Consider the following 21,382-nt stretch of genomic DNA (forward strand, 5'->3'; position numbering starts at 1 on the left):
GCTGGGGGCTGCGGCCCAAGGTGCTAGGGTCGCAGCCCTTGGTTAGTTTTCACCCTGTTTGCGTGTTTTGACCCCAGAAGCATAGTTTTAGGCCTCGAGATTATTCCTACTACATGGATTAGTTTGGATTGATCTCCCGGAGGCTAGACATTGGTTTGGAAACCTAGGATGTTCATTTTATTGATGGTATTCCTTATTTGGTTATGATTAGGTGATCGCTAAAGGACTTAAAGTCAGATCGTTCTCAAGGGTCATTCTTTTACTCATTCTAGCTCGAATCTGAGGTAAGAAAACAGTGTAAGGAACTGCACCCCCAAATGAGACATGCATGGTTATATTTTGATACATGTTGGATGGTTGAATGTGGACATTGATAGCATATTGAATGCTTTGCAAGCTTGCTCATTTGTATAAAGATATCATTAAGGCATGCCATGAATATTGGCTATGGAACTGTTCAGAGCTTAAGTCTCTGTGTTTGTGCATGATCATTATTATGCTAGCAACTATTAAGTAAGCGTGATGAATGCCCATCTTTATATATTTGACATATGATATATGCTTGGTACCATTGCTTACTTGTGAATGACACTGACTCATTAGTCAGGGCATTGACTCATAAGTCAAGGATGGTTTTTGCATGATTAATGCAAGCCAACAAAGATTAGATCTAATCGATATCTGCATTGAATGACTTAAATGAGCATTAATGTCAGACCGACCTCAAGTTCGATCAATATTAATAAGCGCTTGTCTAGCCCAAGGCTAGAAATATAGAGCCAGAGCTAGAAAAGGCTAAGGTGACCCACAGGTCACATGGCTAGGAGGGTATGGGACCTCCAGAGCATGGCTCTTTAGTCACCTATCCAGAGCGTGGCTCATTAGTCACCGACCCAAGGTGTGTGGCTCATCAGTCACCTGTTCAAGGTGTGACTCATTAGTCACCTGTTCATCTGATGACTAGAGACTTACCCAACAGTCATTCATCAGCTTAGAGCTGTAAGCTCCGTGTGTTGTAATTACATCATATGATATTGTTTACTTACAATATGTGTTTTCTCGCTGGGCTTTGGCTCATGGGTGCTATGTGGTCCAGGTAAAGGAAAAGAAAAGCTCACCCAAACTTGAGTGGAGAGCTGAGGCGACGTTGTGTACATATGCGGCCGCTTGACCACCACGGACAAGAAGTTCTCAGAGGAACTAGGGGGTTTATCCTAATTTTGCCGCTTAGGTCAACGGGTTGTAAATTTTAAATAGTAATGGCCATTTTGAGTGTAAATAACTTGTAAATATTCTGGTGGGCCCATCCATGAACAGTTTTTAATAAAATATATCCTTTCCTTTTTATTGATTTTCACCTTAACCTGATAATGACACTAGAAGCACGTTTTTAACCAAAGGACTCAGGCAATGAGTCAAATTTCTGGTTCACCGATCACCGTCGCGTGTCCCGGGGCAGCCGGGGCGTGACAACTTGGTATCAAAGCTGTGCCAAGGTTAGGGTTCCTGTAAACTGGCTGGGCATGTACACACGTCACTGAAGTCAAGCTCAACTCATGGTTTGGTAATAATTTATGTAGTTATATGTATAACTGCTTAAATATATTATAAATTCTTTGCCTGTATGCATGAGACACTATGATTCACCTATGCCCTGAATAATATATTCTCAGCAACTGTGTGCTAATTTGTACTGGGATTGCTGGAACATACTCATTAGTATTGTTTGTTGTGAGCTATTATGTGATACATGTTAAGTGCTAAATGATATAATCGTGTATCCATTTGCATATATGTATGATTGTGGAATATGTGTGATTATCTGTTTGTTCTTGGACCGTGAGGCGGCAAGAGGATTAGTCATTACTACCTGACTGACCGTATTGAATATTGTTTTAGCAAGGTGTGAAAGATAAGAATGAATCCAGATCAGACAGATGTGACAGCTGGCCAAAGTGATCAAGGCCAGAATAATAACAGTCAAGGTCAAGAGAATGACCAAGGACAGATTCCACCGCCAGCCCAGGGTTGGGGGTTGCGGCCCTGTTCTTGGGGTGCCGCAGCCCTTTCTTCAGGGAGTGCTGGGGGCCGCGGCCCAAGGTGCTAGGCCCACAGCCCTTGGTCAGTTTTCACCCCGTTTGCGTGTTTTGACCCCGGAAACATAGTTTTAGGCCTCGAGATTGTTCCTACTACTTGGATTAGTTTGGATTGATCTCCCGGAGGCTAGATATTGGTTTGAAACCTAGGATGTTCATTTTATTGATGGTATTCCTTATTTGGTTATGATTAGGTGACCGCTAAAGGACTTAAAGTCAGATCGTTCTCAAGGGTCATTCTTTTACTCATTCTAGCTCGAATTTGAGGTAAGAAAACAGTGTAAGGAACTGCACCCCCAAATGAGACATGCATGGTTATATTTTGATGGATGTTGGATGGTTGAATGTGGACATTGATAGCATATTGAATGCTTTGCAAGCTTGCTCATTTGTATAAAGATATCATTAAGGCATGCCATGAATATTAACTATGGAACTCTTGAGAGCTCGAGTCTCTGTGTTTGTGCATGATCATTATTATGCTAGCAACTGTTAAGTAAGCGTGATGAGTGCCCATGTTAATATATTTGACCTATGATATATGCCTGGTACCGTTGCTTACTTGTGAATGGCACTGACTCATTAGTCGGGGCATTGACTCATAAGTCAAGGATGGTTTTTGCATGCTTAATGCAAGCCAACAAAGATTAGATCTAATCGATATCTGCATTGAATGACTCAAATGAGCATTAATGCAGGACCGACCTCAAGTTCGATCAATATTAATAAGCGCTTGTCTAGCCCAAGGCTAGAAATCTAGAGCCAGAGCTAGAAAAGGCTAAGGTGACCCACAGGTCACATGGCTAGGAGGGTATGGGACCTCTAGAGCGTGGCTCATTAGTCACCTATCCAGAGCGTGGCTCATTAGTCACCTGCCCAAGGTGTGTGGCTCATCAGTCACCTGTTCAAGGTGTGACTCATTAGTCACCTGTTCATCTGATGACTAGAGACTTACCCAACAGTCATTCATCAACTTAGAGTTGTAAGCTCCGTGTGTTGTAATTACATCATATGATATTGTTTACTTTCAATATGTGTTTTCTCGCTGGGCTTTGGCTCATGGGTGCTATGAGGTGTAGGTAAAGGGAAAGAAAAGCTCACCCAACCTTGAGTGGAGAGCTGAGGCGACGTTGTGTACATATGTGGCCGCTTGACCACCACAGACAAGAAGTTCTCAGAGGAACTAGGGGGTTTATCCTAATTTTGCCGCTTAGGTCGGCAGGTTGTGAATTTTAAATAGTAATGGCCATTTTGAGTGTAAATAACTTGCAAATGTTCTGGTGGGCCCATCCATGAATAGTTTTTAATAAAATATATCATTTCCTTTTTATTGATTTTCACCTTAACCTGATAATGACACTAGAAGCACGTTTTTAACCAAAGGACTCAGGCAATGAGTCAAATTTCCGGTTCACCAATCATCGTCGCATGTCCCAGGGCAGCCGGGGCGTGACAATTTCACTTTCCACTCTAACTGTTTGAATTAAGTTCTGGTTTGCATTTTCGTTTTTCCAGATTTGAGGCATCTGTGAGTCTTGGTGTTGAATCTACGTCCATGAAAGTTCTAATTTATATTAGAGTTTTCCAGATTTGTTGCATCTATGAGTCTTGGTGTGGAATCTACGTCAACATTATCTCAATATCAAAGTAAACAAAATTTAAATTACATCACTATAATAACTTCAAAACCTAGGAACCCAGATTATACAATCTCATCTTATCACATCTCCATCTCAATATTAGATAATTTTTTTTAAAAGAAACACCAAACCGAAAAGTGTTAAGCCTACTGTCAGCAATCTCTCGACCCCGTAGTGTGCCCTTTGTTCCTCCATACAACAATGCACATCTTTGTCTGGTCATCATATCGATCCCAACCTTGTCGACGAGCCCAACATAGATCTAACCTCACTTTCATATCTCTAGCCACCATCGATATGTGTCTTCCCAAGTCTTTAGACTTCTCTTGGTTATTGTTGCCACATATCCATTTACCTTCATTCATGCCTGTATACTCTATTTGCAAGCAACTCTGTTGCCCAACACCTTTATTTGCAAGCAACTTCCCAACCCAACCTCAATCTCCTTAGTCTCCCGTAGGATTCAAAAAGAAAGGAATCAAAGAGGAAGATTAAAGGACATGATAGTTAATAATATTGATAAAAAAAATCCTAATATCATAATAAGCTTCTCTTTTAATTTAATTTTATTCAAATTAAATATAAAAATTATGAAACACACAAATGTGATTTACTTTTAGTTTTTTTTATATAGATTTTATTAAAAAATTTTAAAAAAATTTATCATTTTTTTTGTTATTTTAGGTTTTACTTTAATGAAAATGTGAATTTAAAAAAAAAATCATAGTTACTTTAAGTATTTTTTTTCTTAATTGTTTAAGAATTAGACCAATAAATAGTGAAATGTATTCGTCATTTCATCACTTGAAAGTCAAGTAACAACGATTGCACTAAAATAATGGCAAGAGATACTATAACGTCAACAAAAAGAAATTGTATATTTAAGTATAACTTTTAGCACAACCTAGAGACTTTTTTTTTTTTTTTTTGTAAATATTAGGGGTGAATATTTGACCAGAAAAATTCAAAATTCGAGCAACCCGGTCGACCTGAGCGAGAGAAACCCACATTTTCAAAAAAAACACTCAACAAATTCAGGTCATATTCAACCCGATCCAAACTTATGTCGGGACGGGTGCATGTTTATATTTTGATACATTCTTGGGTTCTGGTTAAACCCGAAACTCTATTATAATCTGATTAAACAAAAAAAAAAAAGAATTTCTAAATTTTAAGTTTATGCTTTCTATCCCTAAACCTAAAGCACGTAAACATTTATACCCCTCTCTCTCTATTCTCTTTCTCTCCCTCAACGACCCAACCCCTCCCTCTCTCGATCAGTCGATTCGAGTATCCCTCCCTCCTGTCTACTAACGGACACCGGCGGTAATAGTAAAGACCCAAGATTTTCCTTCGGCTTTGTTTTCTTTTCGATTTTAATTTTTCCTTTTGTTTTGAAATATTGTTAAGGGTTCTATTCTAAAAATTACAAAAGGGCATTCTTGAAGGAGTTCTTATTATTTAATATGATTATATATTTATAAAAAAAGAGTAACGTATTATTTTAAGAAAATAAATGATAAAAAAGGAGATATATATATTAAATATTACTATAATAATATTTGTCAATATTTGAATTTATATTAATATAATACTCAAATATTTTGTTTTGTATAAAATATTATAATAATATTTTTGGAAAAAAAATGATTAAAACAAGAGTTCATTAGATGTACACTTTTTATATTTAAAGATATATATAGGACAATTCTTCTATAGATGCTTCACTTTAAGCCCTATCGGTAGGGCTTTCAGTGTTTCTCGACCCGTGAATAGTTTTCGGCGCGACTTTTTTTTTATGACCGTGTATATTGTAGCTATTTAGAGCATCCTACAAACTTTCAGAAAATTCCGAATAGTTTACAGTATCGAAAACTAGGTTCAAACATGTTGTTTTCCACGCGCACAAAAAAATTAGTTACGCGTGCAACAACATGTTTGAACCTAGTTTTCGGTACTGTAAACTATTCGGAATTTTATGAAAATTTGCAGGATGCTCCAAATAGCTACAATATATACGGTCATAAAAAAAGTCGCTCCGAAAAACTGTTTACGGATTGAGAATCTTTCCGGTAAGGCTTAAAATGAAGCCCCTAAAGAAAAATTCCCCTATATATTTATAGAAAATGAAAGCTTTAATACTCAACGATGAGAATATAATTAGTAGTATATCTTTAGTAATTTTTATAAAGGAAATTTGAGTTTTTATCCATCATGTGTTGGGCTTAATTGAAAACTAACTCTCTTTATGCAAAAATTAAAAAGAGAATTTACTCATTTGGTACTCTATGTTTTTGCAAAGTATTATTTTGGTACTCTCTGTTTTCAATAATGTTCATATGGTACCCTGTATTTTAAAATTATACATATTTGATACCATAGACTCAGATTTGATAGATAAAATTTTGTTAATATGATTAAACTGTCATCAGTTATATGTAATTAAGTAATTAAATTTTAAATTTTGAACTTACATAATTGACAACAGTTTGATTAAATTGGTAAAATTTTATTAATTAAATTTGAGTTTAGAGTACCAAATATGTACGGATTTAAAATACAGGGTACCATATGAACATTATTGAAAACAAAGAGTACCAAAATAATACTTTGTAAAAACACAGGGTACCAAATGGTTACCTACCCAATTAAAAATTTGTGCCAATATTTCAAAAGTCCCCCGAAAAAAAAAGTTTAACCATAGCACTTGAGCACAACAAAAAAAGTCGTGACAATTGTAAACTTTAGCCAGCCGAATCAACCCCATTAACATTATATCCCCTCACCATAAAAGCTCTCATTTGTCAATAATACTATACTTTTTTTTAAATGTTTATAATGATTCAAAAGGTAAACCAACGAAAATTTTCACTTAAGATATTAGTCTATATGTTTCAATCATTTTTGTGCATGATTTTCTGGTTTTGTGCACTATTTTTTCGTATTTAAAACTCGAAAATCTGTAGTATTTTAAAAAATTCAATGCAAACTCGATGCAATTTGATGGTTACATCAAAAACTTGATTTATTTTTTTAAAGAAAATTAGATGCATTTCGATAAAAATTTGATGGTAATTCAATGGTTACATTAAAATATGATTTTTAAGGAAAAATTAAATGGATTTTCATGCATTTTTTATGAAGAGGATTAACTTTTCAATCGGTTGTTTGTTTGAGGTAAACATTTTTTTTCAAAGATTTTAAATTTCTTTTAGGGTGTGTAGATCTTGAAAAAAAATATCAAATTTAATATATATATATATATATATAATAGACAATCAAGTGGAAAATTATTCTTTTGTACTGAATTGCATCATAAGGCATTGAAATGCATCGAATTTTTTTTTTTTGTCAATAATCATATTTTGATGTAATCATTGCATTATATCGAACTACATTGAAATTCATCGAACTAGCATCAAATCTCATTGAAATGCATCAAATTTTCTTAAAAAAATAATCAAGTGCTTGATGTAACAATCGAATTGCATCAAGTTTTCATCGAATTATTTAAAATTCTGCAGGAGGAGGGAATTAGCAAATGAGAGCGTCCAAGAGAAGGAGACAAATAGGAGGGGTAGTTTGGAGTGTTTGAGAATTATTAGCACATCTTTCTAATTTTCATAATATGGGGATAATTTTCTAATTTGGGTTATTATTAAGCATAGAAAGTCAACATTTCCTTTTATAATTAGACGAATTCTTTAGTCCCTCACAGGACTGAGTCCTTCAGTTTGGGGCCTATTTTTTTGCTAAGTGTCAAATTTTTATAGGAGGTTGTCTCTTTTTCACATTTGCTTTTGACTTGCAATGACCGGTTGTGTGAATCGGTTGGAAAGTTGCTGGTGATGTGGGTATAAAAAGTAGGGGCAAAAAAGTAATTCCCTATCCAAAAATATGTAAAGTTGAGGACTTGATCGTAAACTTAATATGAATTTGAGAGATATTTACGATTTTGGTAATGTAAGCATTGTGCTTTTGCTAAGTGATTTATATGTTATATTGAGTGAGACGCAACAATAATCACGTAAGTAAAACTGATATATATTTTGTAGTTGTTTTATAAGATTTTTTTAAGTTTTTTCCTGGAGATGTTTCATTTATTCCCCAACAATCCTAACTCTCCCCCATCAATCATAAATATATATGCATATATATATATATACATATATCATTTTCAACAACATATCGAAAAATTTAAACATCATTCATAAAAACAAATTATAAAAATGCACACAAAACCTTATTTGAACTAACCCAAGGCCACCATCACGTGCGAAGAGCTCTGTTAGCCACCGTTAGCGAAGAACTCGACCCACCATAATGGAGAAGTTGAGCCACCGTTTATAGCCTCGTGTCTGTGCTCTACGCCTTGTCGTCGCCAACCTAGTAGAATGAAAGAGATGGAGATATTTTACAACCAGTAGAAATGACTGATTCATGGAGTATATCCAAAAAAATATGTACAGTTGATGACTTGATCGTAAACTTAATATGAATTTGAGAGATATTTACGATTTTGGCAACGTAAGCATTGTGTTTCCGCCAAGTGATTTATATGTTATGTTAAGTGAGACACAACAATAACCACGTAAGTAAAACTGATATATATTTTGTAGTTGTTTTATAAGATTTTTTTAAGTTTTTTCCTGGAGATGTTTCATTTATTCCCCAACAATCCTAACTCTCCCCCCATCAATCATAAATATACATGCATATATATATACATATATCATTTTCAACAACATACCGAAAAATTTAAACATCATTCATAAAAACAAATTATAAAAATGCACACAAAACCTTATTTTGAACTAACCCAAGGCCACCATCAAGTGCGAAGAGCTCTGTTAGCCACCGTTAGCGAAAAACTCGACCCACCGTAATGGAGAAGTTGAGCCATCGTTTCTAGCCTCGTGCCTGTGCTCTACCCCTTGTCGCTGCCAACCCAGGAGAATGAAAGAGATGTAGATATTTTACAACTAGTAGAAATGACTGATTCATGGAGTATATCCAAAAAAATATATGTACAGTTGATGACTTGATCGTAAACTTAATATGAATTTGAGAGATATTTACGATTTTGGTAACGTAAGCATTGTGCTTTTGCCAAAGTGATTTATATGTTATGTTGAGTGAGATGCAACAATAACCACGTAAATAAAACTGATATATATATTTTTTAGTTGTTTTATAAGATTTTTTTAAGTTTTTTCCTGGAGATGTTTCATTTATTCCCCAACAATCCTAACTCTCCTCCCATCAATCATAAATATATATATGCATATATATATACATATATCATTTTCAATAACATATCGAAAAATTTAAACATCATTCATAAAAACAAATTATAAAAATGCACACAAAACCTTATTTTGAACTAACCCAAGGCCACCATCACGTGCGAAGAGCTCTGTTAGCCACCGTTAGCGAAGAACTCAACCCACCGTAATGGAGAAGTTGAGCCTTCGTTTCTAGCCTCGTGCCTGTGCTCTACGCCTTGTCGCCGCCAACCCAGGAGAATGAAAGAGATGGAGATATTTTACAACTAGTAGAAATGACTGATTCATAGAGTATATCCAAAAGAAGAATCAACATATATCTAATGCCCAACCAAAAATACAAAAACAAATAATAGATATAATAGGAAATGGAGATTCAGAGTTAGAGTCGACTTGGCAGTTAGGTGGAGTAGAAAATCAACTGGGTCTACTGAGTTAGAGTTGCATTCTTGAGGTTACAGCAGCCATGCTGACAAGGATTGAGATGGGAAGACAAATATGGTCTTTTGAAGTGAGAAGGAAATGCATGCACAGATGATGGACCCCACCGAAAAAAAAAATTCTAACCAGTTACAGGTTTTTAAGGGTAATGTGGTATTTTAACAAATTTTTATAAAATAAATTGATCTGATGGCTAACAATCTTTATAGTTAAATCTAAAGGTTAAAAATTTATGATGGATTTAGTCCCTCCAAAGCAAGTGAGGGACTAAAGAATTGCCCTTATAATTATACATGTTTTATAAAGTTATAAATTTATTTTATTTAATCAATTTATAACCTTAACGCTAAACAACTCACTTTTAACATATTTAAATCTCCTTATCTATACTTTACGTACTTATAATCTAATCTAATTTATAAATGACTCGCATTAATTTATATAATTATTTATAATAATCGTTTACTTGTTTATGATATATTAAAGGTTAAAAAGTGAATATTCTTCTCTTAATATTTTTTTTTTGTAAAATTATTATTATTAATTAACAATAATGTTTTTAATAATCGAAGGGAAGCTTTTTTAGTTAGAATAGTTTGTGGCTCATTTTTTTTTTCGGTGAATGCATATCTTTGTATCTTATCAATATTATTTCATTTTGAGGTGGTTTAACCGGAAACTCTTACTTTATGAGTGAGACTCATTTGGGCTTAAGTTCTCAAACTTCCAATATACATTTTTATGTTATTAAAGATTTATTGTCTAACTTTTTAGATGTATCTGTATCTCGTGTTTATCACAAAGTTATTAAAGTGACTCATGTATAATTAGCATGCCTTTGGATAAACAATAAATTTGTCCACTTTCATATTTTTTTCTTTCTATTCAATCATAATCCTGATACAATCACTCATTCAAAAAAAAAAAACAACTTTACTAATAATATCTTGTATTTATAGCAGTTTACACATGCATATATAAATTGTAGACACAAATTTTCGTCAACTTAACATTAGGAGTGTATTATTTAAGAAATATAATGGGTAACACAAACATGAAATTAGATGAACAAATGAATTTTATGTGGTTTAGTGGCTCAATCCACTCAGTCCACGAGTTTGTATTATTGTCCTCTATTCAAAGCTTTGGAAGAAATTTTACTAGAGTTTTTGTGTGCATAGGTTTCGGATCCTTTACAATGAACCGATCCCTCATTATTTATAGAGGTGATTGGCGTATAGGGTTTCCAAAAAATATGGGGAAATTACTCGTTAACGCGATTTTTCGCCAACAGTGAATAAAGAAATTCGCGGATGAAATTAGGCTTAATCTAAACCGTATAAAGAAAACACAAAGAGCTTTACTTGGTTTAGTGGTTAAAATCCACCTAGTCCACGATGCTTTATTATTGTTTGTTTATCTCTTAGGAAATTGTTTGTGACAATTTCTGCAGAGTTTTGACATACAAATCTTCAGTCCCTTTTTCTGTCCATTATCTCTCTATTTATAGGAGTTCAATGGACATATTTGGGTAGTCGTTTAACATTATGCAAAGTATGCACTTGGGTAACTTCCCAAATGTACAAATAAATACATTTGATTGTCTGATATTATACGTTTATCAGGCATGTGTTACAATATATTAATTATGCATATAAAGTCCTTGAGTCTTCAAGAAGTCAAGACTGTGTATTCCAATTTTCGACAACGAGCTAAATGCAAACTATGTGAGCTAGAAGTTTCTAAGTTAGACCGACCTGAACATTGAGATGTTCGAGATGTGACTATGCAATCTAACGATCCTGCTAAGCGATCTCCATGATGTCTAGTCGACCTGGACTAGACTCGAACTACCTATTTGGGAACTTGTACCGCATTCTCGGGTCTGAATAATCTCCATTAAATGTGTGCCAGCTGTACTGCAAACAAGACACGCCAGCTCGTGTTTTTCAGATACAACATTATCCATTACAGAATATTGCATAATAAATACCATTCTTGGTCAATTTATACATTTAATGAACGATATCGCTCATTATTTCCCTCCGATTAGACCATAGTCACTAAATAGGAAAGAATCCATTGATTTATGGAATTTGAATAATAAAGATTATGAAGGAAGTGTGTTATCTAGCTCGGTGGTCACGAGCTAAATACTTACCAACCTTAAAGCATAGTACGGAGCACCGATATCTTCCTTGTGTCGGTTATCCCGAGTTTAATACTTGAATCAAACTGCACATGTCTGTGCCTATCTAAACTACGATATGTTCCCCAGTTTGTTACTTCCCGAAGCTTGTTTCACATTTAACTAAGTGTTTTTTTTTATCAAGAAAATGAAGTATATTGATCAACACAACTTACAACCAAAAGCTCAAAAAAAGAGCTAACAAAAAAACAAATTACAGGGACCTTACAAACTCAATTAGAAACTTCTCTTTAGTCTGCAACTTCTGACTCATGATGCTAACCAATCTAGCTTTCAAACACAGTTTAATCATACAATCAATACAATGAGCAGACAAAGAACAATGAGAAAAAATTACAAGAATTTAGATTAAACCATATGCAATAAACAACAGCAGCCAAAGAAGCAACAACTTTTTGTTGCAACATCCCTTTAGGCTTCCCTTCTAACCAACACATCCATTCAGTATACTTAATTGGCCAAATAGCTGGGCCTAACCAACTTATAATGAGTGCCATAACCTTTTGAAAGAAAATGCACTCAAAGAACAGATGCGCATGAGATTCCTCAACACACTCACAATCAGGACACAAAGAAGAAACTATAGGAATATGACAATGCAATAGATTGTCCCTAGTTAGCAGATGGCCAAGGACCGATTGCCACAAGATAAAACGATGCTTCGAGACTAAAAGCTTACACCATAAACCCTTAGCATAAGATACTGAATCCCTCTGAAGTATACGACTGTAAAGAACCTTCAAATACAGCTTACCATGTAATGACGAGGCCTCCAAGTCTGCTTTAGAAAAATACTCTTTCAGATAAGATAATTTTCTCCAATACCAACTCACATAAGATTTTAAAGAATAATCCAAGAAATTATGGCCTTTGAGATAAAGTTCATCTATCCATTTGACCCATAAGAAATCTTGTTTAGAAGTGATCGCCCAAATAAATTTGGCCAAAAAAACTTTGTTCCATTTTGAGCCCTCCTTAAAACCAATACCACCCATATTCTTAGGTAAACAAGCCTGTTCCCAAGAAGAACAGTGTATCTTGCTGCGGTTTCCCTTAGCTCAAAATAAAAAATTTCGACAAAGCCGATCAATTTCTTGAATGACACTTTGACGCAGAAGAAAGATACTCATCCAATACGTTCGAATGCCCAATAAAACAGAATGGATCAATTGAGATCTCCCAGAAAACGACAGACGGCGACTTAACCAAGAATGAAGTCGATTTTGAATTTTTTTGATGATCACACCACTATCAGCCGCCTTCCATTTAGTAGGATGAAGAGTGACACCCAGGTATTTTAAGGGAAAAGAACCCTCTTCAATATTGACATAACACAGAATACTATTCTTAACTTTAGCATAAATTCCTCCAAAATACACTTGAGATTTATTCAGGTTGGCAGTCAGACCAAAATTCTGACTAAATTTGGTAAAATCATCAAACAAGATTTGGATGGATCTAAGATTACCTTTGCAAAATAAGATAAGATCATCCGCAAAGCAAAGATTGACAAGATGCAGACTTTTACACATGGGATGGAATCTGAATTCCTTGTGCTGAGTAGCAAGGCTAAGAAGACGAGTGAGATACTCCATGACCAGCACAAACAGCAAGGGAGAAATCGGGTCTCCTTATCTTAAACCTTTCCTCCCATCAAAACTCCCTTGTAACCTCCCATTCATCAAAAGAGTATAATAGGTACCCGTCAAACAAGCCATAATCCACTGAATAAATCTGCTAGGGAAACAAAAAGCTTTCAGAATATCCTCCAAAAAACCCAATCAAGAGAATCAAAAGCCTTGCTAAGATCAATTTTTATCAAGCAGCAGGGAGAGACATTCTTCCTAGTATAGCCTTGAAGGAGATCTTGGAGAATAAGACTGTTATGCGCAAGCAAACGGTTGTTAATAAAAGCTCCTTGGTTTTGATGGACAATCACAGGAAGAATTTTAGTCAGCCTAGAACAAAGCATTTTTTAAATGCATTTATAAAGTGTGTTACAGCAAGCAATAGGTCTATAATCAACAGCTTTAGCGAGAGTATCTACCTTAGGAATGAGGGATATGATTGTATTGTTAAGTTCATGAGGAATCTCTCCTCGATCAAAGAATGTTAGTATTGCCTCTGAAATTTCATCCCCTATATCCTTCCATAAAGATTTGTAGAAGCCCGAACCATATCCATCTGGTCCAAGAATCTTGATTGAGTGAATACTCAATAAAGACTTCTTAACATCCTTCTTGGTAAAAGGCATTAATAGACCAAGTTGTTGCTCCAGTGTCAAAATAGCCCCTTGCTGGGAGCACTTTTGCTCTACTCGAGTAGAAGCTGAACTAGAACTACCAAGAAAACCTTTGAAATGATTAATGAAATACGCAACAACCTCTTCATAGTTATCATTGAGCTGCCCTGCATCATTCATGAAAGAAGTAATCCAATTACCAATTTTTCTCTGCTTTAGACTAGCATGAAAATAAGAAGTATTCTCATCTCCATATCTAAGCCAAGTGATTTTGCTCCTTTGTCTAAGAAAACTCTCATACATTCTGGACTGACGGCCAAACTTGAAATAAGCCTCTTTTTCAACCTACTGAAGAGAAATCAAAGAGGGGCATGTTGTAAATACAACTGGGCTTGCTGGTATTTAGTTTTAGCTTCAGAAAATTGCTTAGCTACATCTCAAACTTTCATTTTATTAAACTGAAGCAAAACAGGTTTTAACCTATTTAATTTCTTAATAATCCGCTGCAAACCAGAACCAGCAATCGGTTCAGACCAATTACAAAGAACTGTAGTTCTAAAATCCTGATGATCTGCCCACATATTAAAATATTTAAAAGGATGGACTCCTAAGATCTGAACATGAACAGTTTTGATAAGGCAATAATAGTGGTCAGAGATGACATCCCGGTTAATACTCTTCAGATCAAGAAAGGCATCTACCGAAGCTTCATTATTGAAAACTCTTTCCAATTACGAGAAAATTCTGGTTCCTTCCATTTGTTTATTAGACTAGGTATAATGGGAACCACTCGAGCGTAACTCATCCATCATAGAATAAACCCTCCAATGACGACCATCTTCCAATTCCAACTCAGTAACAGGACGACCACCAATACGATCATCATAGTCAAAAACTGCATTAAAATCTCCAACTACTAACCAAGGAAGCACTGGAAATTCAAGCAATGATAACTGAGTCCAAAGACTTTTCCTCTCCTCAATCGAATTCCAACCATACACAAGAGTCAAACAAAACTTCTGAGTAACACCCTTAATCTTCACGCAACAATGAATGAATTGGTCATCTTCCTGAATAATACTAAGGGAAACAATATCAGCCTTCCAAACTAATAATATCCTACCTTCCACAGTCGGCCTACTAAAACAGTCCCAACCCATGAAAACATTCCGCATCAGATCCTTAATCTTATTTCCCCTCAATTTAGTTTCTAGAAATGCTCCTAAGCCAATTTTATTGAGCCTGCAAAAGTCTATCAAAGACCTCTGCTTATTTCTTTTATTCAGGCCCCTAATATTCTAACACAGTATGTTGCACCCTTCCATTAGAATCCTTGGTCTCTTGTTGACTCTTCTTTGTGACCTCCAAGTAATTATCTTGCAAGACACTACTTGTTAGTCCTCAAATTATGAGTTGCTGGAGCAAGTTGTTTAGTTCCTCCCACTTTTTTTGGTGTGGTCCACTTCAACTCCTGCCCAACTTTAGAGCTACTAGTCTCCTTTAATATTCCTAGCTGTACAATCTTTCCAGTCATCAAATCTTGAGGAGCTTTGGACAAAGTTTCATATCCGGAAGCAGAAGGACCTTGAGAACCCACAGTCCCACCATTCTCCAGGCCAGACTTTTTCTCCTTTTTCCTCCAAATAGCCCCCTGATCACGCTTGCAACTAGCATCAAAATAACCAAATCTTTTACAAAGCGAACATCTGGTAGGCAGCCATTCAAACTCTATAGCCTGCTCCATTAGTTGGCCTCGCTCATTAAGAAAGCTTATGAACTGAGGTATATGATCTGATATCTCAACATCCACAAGCACGCTAGCAAACTTCACCATAGACCTTTCCTTTGTAACCTTATCAATCATCATGGGTTTGCCAATGGTACTAACAAGAGCACTCAAACTTTTAGTACCCCAATATTGAAGGCCAAGATCAGGTAACCTAATCCAAACCGGAACTGATTTCACTAGCCTCAGTTTGTCTAAGTTAGTCGACCAAGGCCTCAATAGAATAGGTTTCCTATCAAAATGAACAACCCCAGATTCCAAAACCATATCACGAGTGGCAACATCTCAAAATTTGACAATAGTATAACCCGCATTCATTCTAGCAATTCGTTCAATACCAAGTTTACCCCATAAACATTTAATAAACCCTTCAAACATAGGAAAAGGGGGATTAACTCCTAGAACAACACATACCATAGCTGATTTCCAAAAGGAAGCTTTTACCTCTATCTCCTCCACATCTACTTTAGCAATCAATTTCCCTTCGCGAAGCAGTGGCTCCTCATAGGTCAGCCGAGCACCACCCTAAGCAGTAAAAGAATCATGAAATTTGGACCATTTGTCTTTGGCCAACTCATGGTAATCCTGTTCCTCCATTGCCTTCGCCCATGACCTGGTGCCCTCATCTGCAATCAATTCAACATCATCCAGTGATCGACCCTCCCCAATCACTGGGAAATTAGCGACTGTATCAGAAATTTTTTCCTCCGAGGGACTCCCACTCACATCATCAGATTTTGCCACTCCCTCATCACTAATCTTGACAGAATGAACCTCAATCTCAAGGGAACAGATATCAGGCTTCTGAGAAGCTTTCTTTCGCCTCACCACGGGGAAGAAGAAAGCAAGTCGCACTCCTTTTTCAAGTCTTTACCATAAGCCCATTTCACTAAGTGTTGACAACCTAATACTTTATGGTTATTATGCTTCATTAATAGAATGCGTAAAGTGAAATTATGTACCCAATCTAATAATCGTTTAGTTCAAATTTCAGGGTACAATATATATACAAGATTACACATATTATATTTAGTACTTTGATATCAATCTACCTAGCCAAGTTAATAAAATCTAAAAAAAAAAATAAACTAAACTTAACCTAAAAACTAACCAACTGCATAGATAGTATGTACATCATTGCATAAAATCGGTGAGCAACTTGAGATATTACACTTACACGTGTCTTGTGATATATAAGAGGCTCATTGTCCAACATAAAATCCCTCATGATCTACATGATGTAATACCCACACTTAGTATAATTGGGTCTACACACTCATACATAAAGATAATTTATTCAAGCATAATTCAATTAATTATATATATAAAAAAAGGTTTCAAGCATAATTTAAAGTGTCATATCCAAATTGTACACCAAGTTTGATCGTCTTGCTTCCTGTTGGACCCATAATTATGGTGGCCACATGCGTGAAGGCTAAAGAGACACACATGCACTCTCGTGTTAGCTCTCATACCACCATCTTTGAACCTTTTCTTGGATGGTATTCGCTTCACTTAGGGTGGCAACAATTTCATCATTGGTGGCAGTATGCCTCCCTTATAACATATTAAAATCATTCCCACTGCCCTACTTCTAGGGGTTCATTTCATTGTCCATGATTTTTAGTTTCCCTATGGGAATTACGAGAAAATTAGGATTTAATGTCATATTTTATGCCAACAATATAACAATTTAGATTTCAAAAGGGGGTTTTACACCACTTTCTATATAAAACTGACATAATATAAAACACAAATAACTTTCTTGTCGCTTGTGAAGGTGTCTAGGTTTTATTTTGAGCTAATTGTGCTAAGCATGTGTTTATTGCAATTGAGAATTTATTGTATGACATCCATTGAGATGATGACATTTGAACCCTTGAGGTTCCTCTAAATGTAACCACTTGAACAACTAAGTGAGCACTCAAATTAAGATTTACTTAAAGAAATTAGGCACCAAAAAAATTGTAGTGCCCAACCAATTGATTTTGTTATAGTATATTTTTACCCTTAATACTAGTATGACTTCCCAGGATAATACATTGATAGATTATAAGGAGATCACATAATATCATGGGATCGTTGCATTCTTGCGGCTGCTCGAACCATGCTAATTCAAACTAGGCACATCACGTAAAACCAAATCATCGATTGCATTTAATACAAATGTTTCAACTTAATACTTAACGTTTTAAGCACTAAATGTGTTTGATTTATTTCTCATTGATTATTTGTAAAATGGTCAATTAATGATCTAAAAATTGTAATGCACACCAAATTCTACTATAAATAGTGTTAGGATTGGTTAAAATACAAAGCCCAAGTGGTATTACACAAGCTAAGTGTAAAACCCTAACCAGTTTCACATAGTGAAGATGTGAAATTTAATTTTTTGTTATAGCCATTTAAAAATTGTATTTCGTAGTAACAATTTATACATTGAGGTATCTAAGGATGCCCAAAAATTTTGGGAGCATTTGGAAGTATTTATGGTCACTTTTGAGAAGTTGGGCATGCCCATATGGCATTGCATTGCCTCCCTGTAGGCGATACATTGCTCAAAAGCTTAAGGCTTAGACTAAACACAACACGCGATGAATTTCCTGCTAGTAGGTGATGCATCATCTGATAGGGGATGTATCGCCTATAGTCAAGTGATGCATCGCCTGACGTGTTCGTACAAACACGTAATTTAAGCTCCAAATGATGTGTTTAAAAGCTCAATCCTAATGGTTGAACTTAATGATGGTGCCAACGCTACAAAATAGTTCACTTAAAGTTTTGATAGACTTGATCACTCTTTCAAATCTTTCTCTAACCTTTCTCTCTCTAGCTCTCATGCTCATAAGTTTTCTCCAAGAAATTCATAAAGAAAGTGCTTGTCTTTGTGAATTTCAAAGCTTGTTCAATCCCAATTCCCTTTCCTACTAAAGAAAGCCTCAAGCATCCATCAATGGCTAGGAAATAGAGAATTTGGATAGTGATACATCTCATGTATAAGCCTTGGTTTTGACTCTCATCAACAAAAGGAGTTAAGTGGTGTTCTACCTAGTGTTTGAAGCTTACAAGAAGATCAAAGAGTTTGTTGTACAACTAGGGTGTGAATTATTCTATCCTAATATTTTATTGGACTCTATCAAGTATAATTATGTGTAGATTCTTATAATTGTGATGGTGTAATCTCACTCTCTCCCAATAATCAAATTCTATATTCTCATCATTATGGAAGAATCGTCTTCAATTTCGATTTTGAAATTAATGACACAAGACTTAGTTAGATTGAATAGATTTAATGGTATTGATTTTGTGCATTGGCAAGACAAAATTAGGTTTTTTCTCACTACTCTCAAGGTGTAATACACCTTAGACAAGGATCTAAAGGCCATAGAACCTGCTAACGTGGATGACACTCAAGAGATCATCAATTAAAGGAAGAAATGTGAAGAAGATGAACTAATTTATAAGGTCACATCCTCAATGCCCTCTTGAACTGGTTGTATGATCTCTAGACTAACACCAAGACTGATAAGGAGATTTGGAAGGCATTGGAAAACAAATACAAAGTAGAAGAAGAAGGTACACATAAATTCCTTATTACTCAATATATGGAATTTAAGTTTTTTTATGTGAAACCCTTTCTCCCCAAAATTCATGAATTACAAGTAATTGTGAATAAGCTATCTACCCTCAATATTGTATTGCCAAATTTTTTTCTAGTTAGTGCTATTATAGTCAAGTTGCCTCCATCTTAGAGAGGCAATAGAAGGAAAATCCTCCATAAGATTGGGGAGATTTCATTGGAGGAAATTCTCAAACATTTAAGTATTGAGGATGAGTCTTGTCCTAGAGATAAGAATGTGGAAGAGTCTAGTGGAGAGACTATTGGGAAAACTTATACAGGATCTTGTTTATTTTCATGTAGATCTTATATTAAACAAATTAATATAAGACAACCTAAAACATATTTCTAAAAATTGAATTCATACAGAGATAATGATAAGAACACTCTTACATTATGCGCAGTGGAATGATTGAGTCATTCATTCAGTTTCTCTAACCCTTGTATCCTTTCTCTCGTAGAGTATTACCAAGAAACTGAACCATTCTTCAATTTTCTTTACTACCTTCTAAAGTATCCTTAGAATCACCTAGACTAGGGTGGGAAATTCTCAACACATGAGATAGATACAAAGAGAAGAAGAGAAAAGAATATTGAGGCTTAGAAAATGACTTATGTTTGTAGAGAGAATCTAAAACCTATTAGATCTTCTGATTTTCAGTCAGATAGTCTTTTTGTAATATTATTTCAACTCTCACTTAGCATTTCTTTTATAGGGTCAATTAGGTCACTTATTTAATTAAAAAATCAATCAAATAATAACTAATAATAAGCCCTAGGTCAAAAATTATAAGCCTGTTAGACTTAAAATCAATGCCTGTATTATTTTCTATTGATTTAATTAATTGAATAATTATTTAAATCCTTTATCAAATTAATTATTTATAATTTGAACCATGATTTAAACTTATTTATTAATTTAGATACCAATTTATTTTAATTAATAAATCTGCCCTAATTTCTCTTTTCTTCTCTAAATTACATAACTTTGTGAAACTATCCAAAATTGACCTAGTCAAATTTGATAATTCTAATTGATAATTAAATCAATTATTTGAGACTATCTAAATGAATTTATCCAAGGTATAGTGGGTACCATGGGCCTATCAAATGAAGATCCAATAAGTTATCATAAATCTAAAAAATAAATTTACTAACTTATTAATTCCTCGTGACTCCATTAAAGACTCGGAATTGCACTCTTGAATTCATAGAACGCTCTATAAGCAATATAGATACGTTATTAATTATCCATTGATACAACAATAATTGTCACTCAATCCTCTATAGACGGTCTACAATGAGATGGGACTAAAATACTGTTTTACCACTCATTGTATTTTATCCTTAAAACACTTAGTTCTTTGTAAATGATATTTCAGTAAACTAATATTAATTACTGAAATGAGATCTCTATCATTTAGCACCTTGAAACAAACTAAAAGGAAACCATTGTTTCACTTCTTCATCAGAAGCTATAGATGTTGATATCTATGATTAACACTCCCACTCAATTATATTACTGAGTTCCCAAGATGTAAGTATGGGCTAGTCCGTAGGGTAAGCCGGTAACGAACAAGTCAAAGAACTCAAATAATACAATCAGTTAGAATACTAACCACTCAGAATTGAGATTGAATTGGCCTGTGGTCAACTAGATGATATGACTAGAATAATTAATGATGATATGTTTACTTATCCTATCTACTATCAATATTGGTTCAGTCCGATGTATCAAATATATTCGATCTTATCTACTTTGCTAATGTTCTGGAAAGAACATAACACTACGATGTGTAAGTAGATCATACATAGATTGGCAAGTCAGTGTAAATCCTGTGCACTGACTAATCATAGGACTAACTTATTTTGAACATATAATCATATTTATATTCCATTGTGATTGCGTCACTATAAATACGATTAACTATATGCTCGAGATTTAATAGAAGTTTATATTAAACAAATAATCATGAAAATAAAACATGTGAGCAAAGTGTTTGACCAAGTCAAAAAATGATTTCTATTCTTTTATTGATAATAAATGAGATTACAAAGAAATTG

At 34.7% G+C, this 21,382-nt stretch overlaps 1 protein-coding gene across 1 annotated transcript; it reads right to left on the reverse strand.

Moving 5' to 3' along the window:
* Nucleotides 1-13,646: 13,646 nt before the first annotated feature.
* Nucleotides 13,647-15,966, reverse strand: LOC133815128 (uncharacterized). Its single transcript, XM_062248006.1, has 4 exons — nucleotides 15,305-15,966; nucleotides 14,735-15,155; nucleotides 14,357-14,416; nucleotides 13,647-14,258 (listed from the first exon to the last, which is right to left on the reverse strand). The coding sequence occupies exons 1-4, from the start codon at nucleotides 15,964-15,966 to the stop codon at nucleotides 13,647-13,649; spliced, it is 1,755 nt and encodes a 584-aa protein (XP_062103990.1).
* Nucleotides 15,967-21,382: the final 5,416 nt, after the last annotated feature.

The sequence above is a fragment of the Humulus lupulus genome, chromosome 2 (assembly GCF_963169125.1).
Source record: "Humulus lupulus chromosome 2, drHumLupu1.1, whole genome shotgun sequence".
Lineage (NCBI taxonomy): Eukaryota > Viridiplantae > Streptophyta > Magnoliopsida > Rosales > Cannabaceae > Humulus > Humulus lupulus.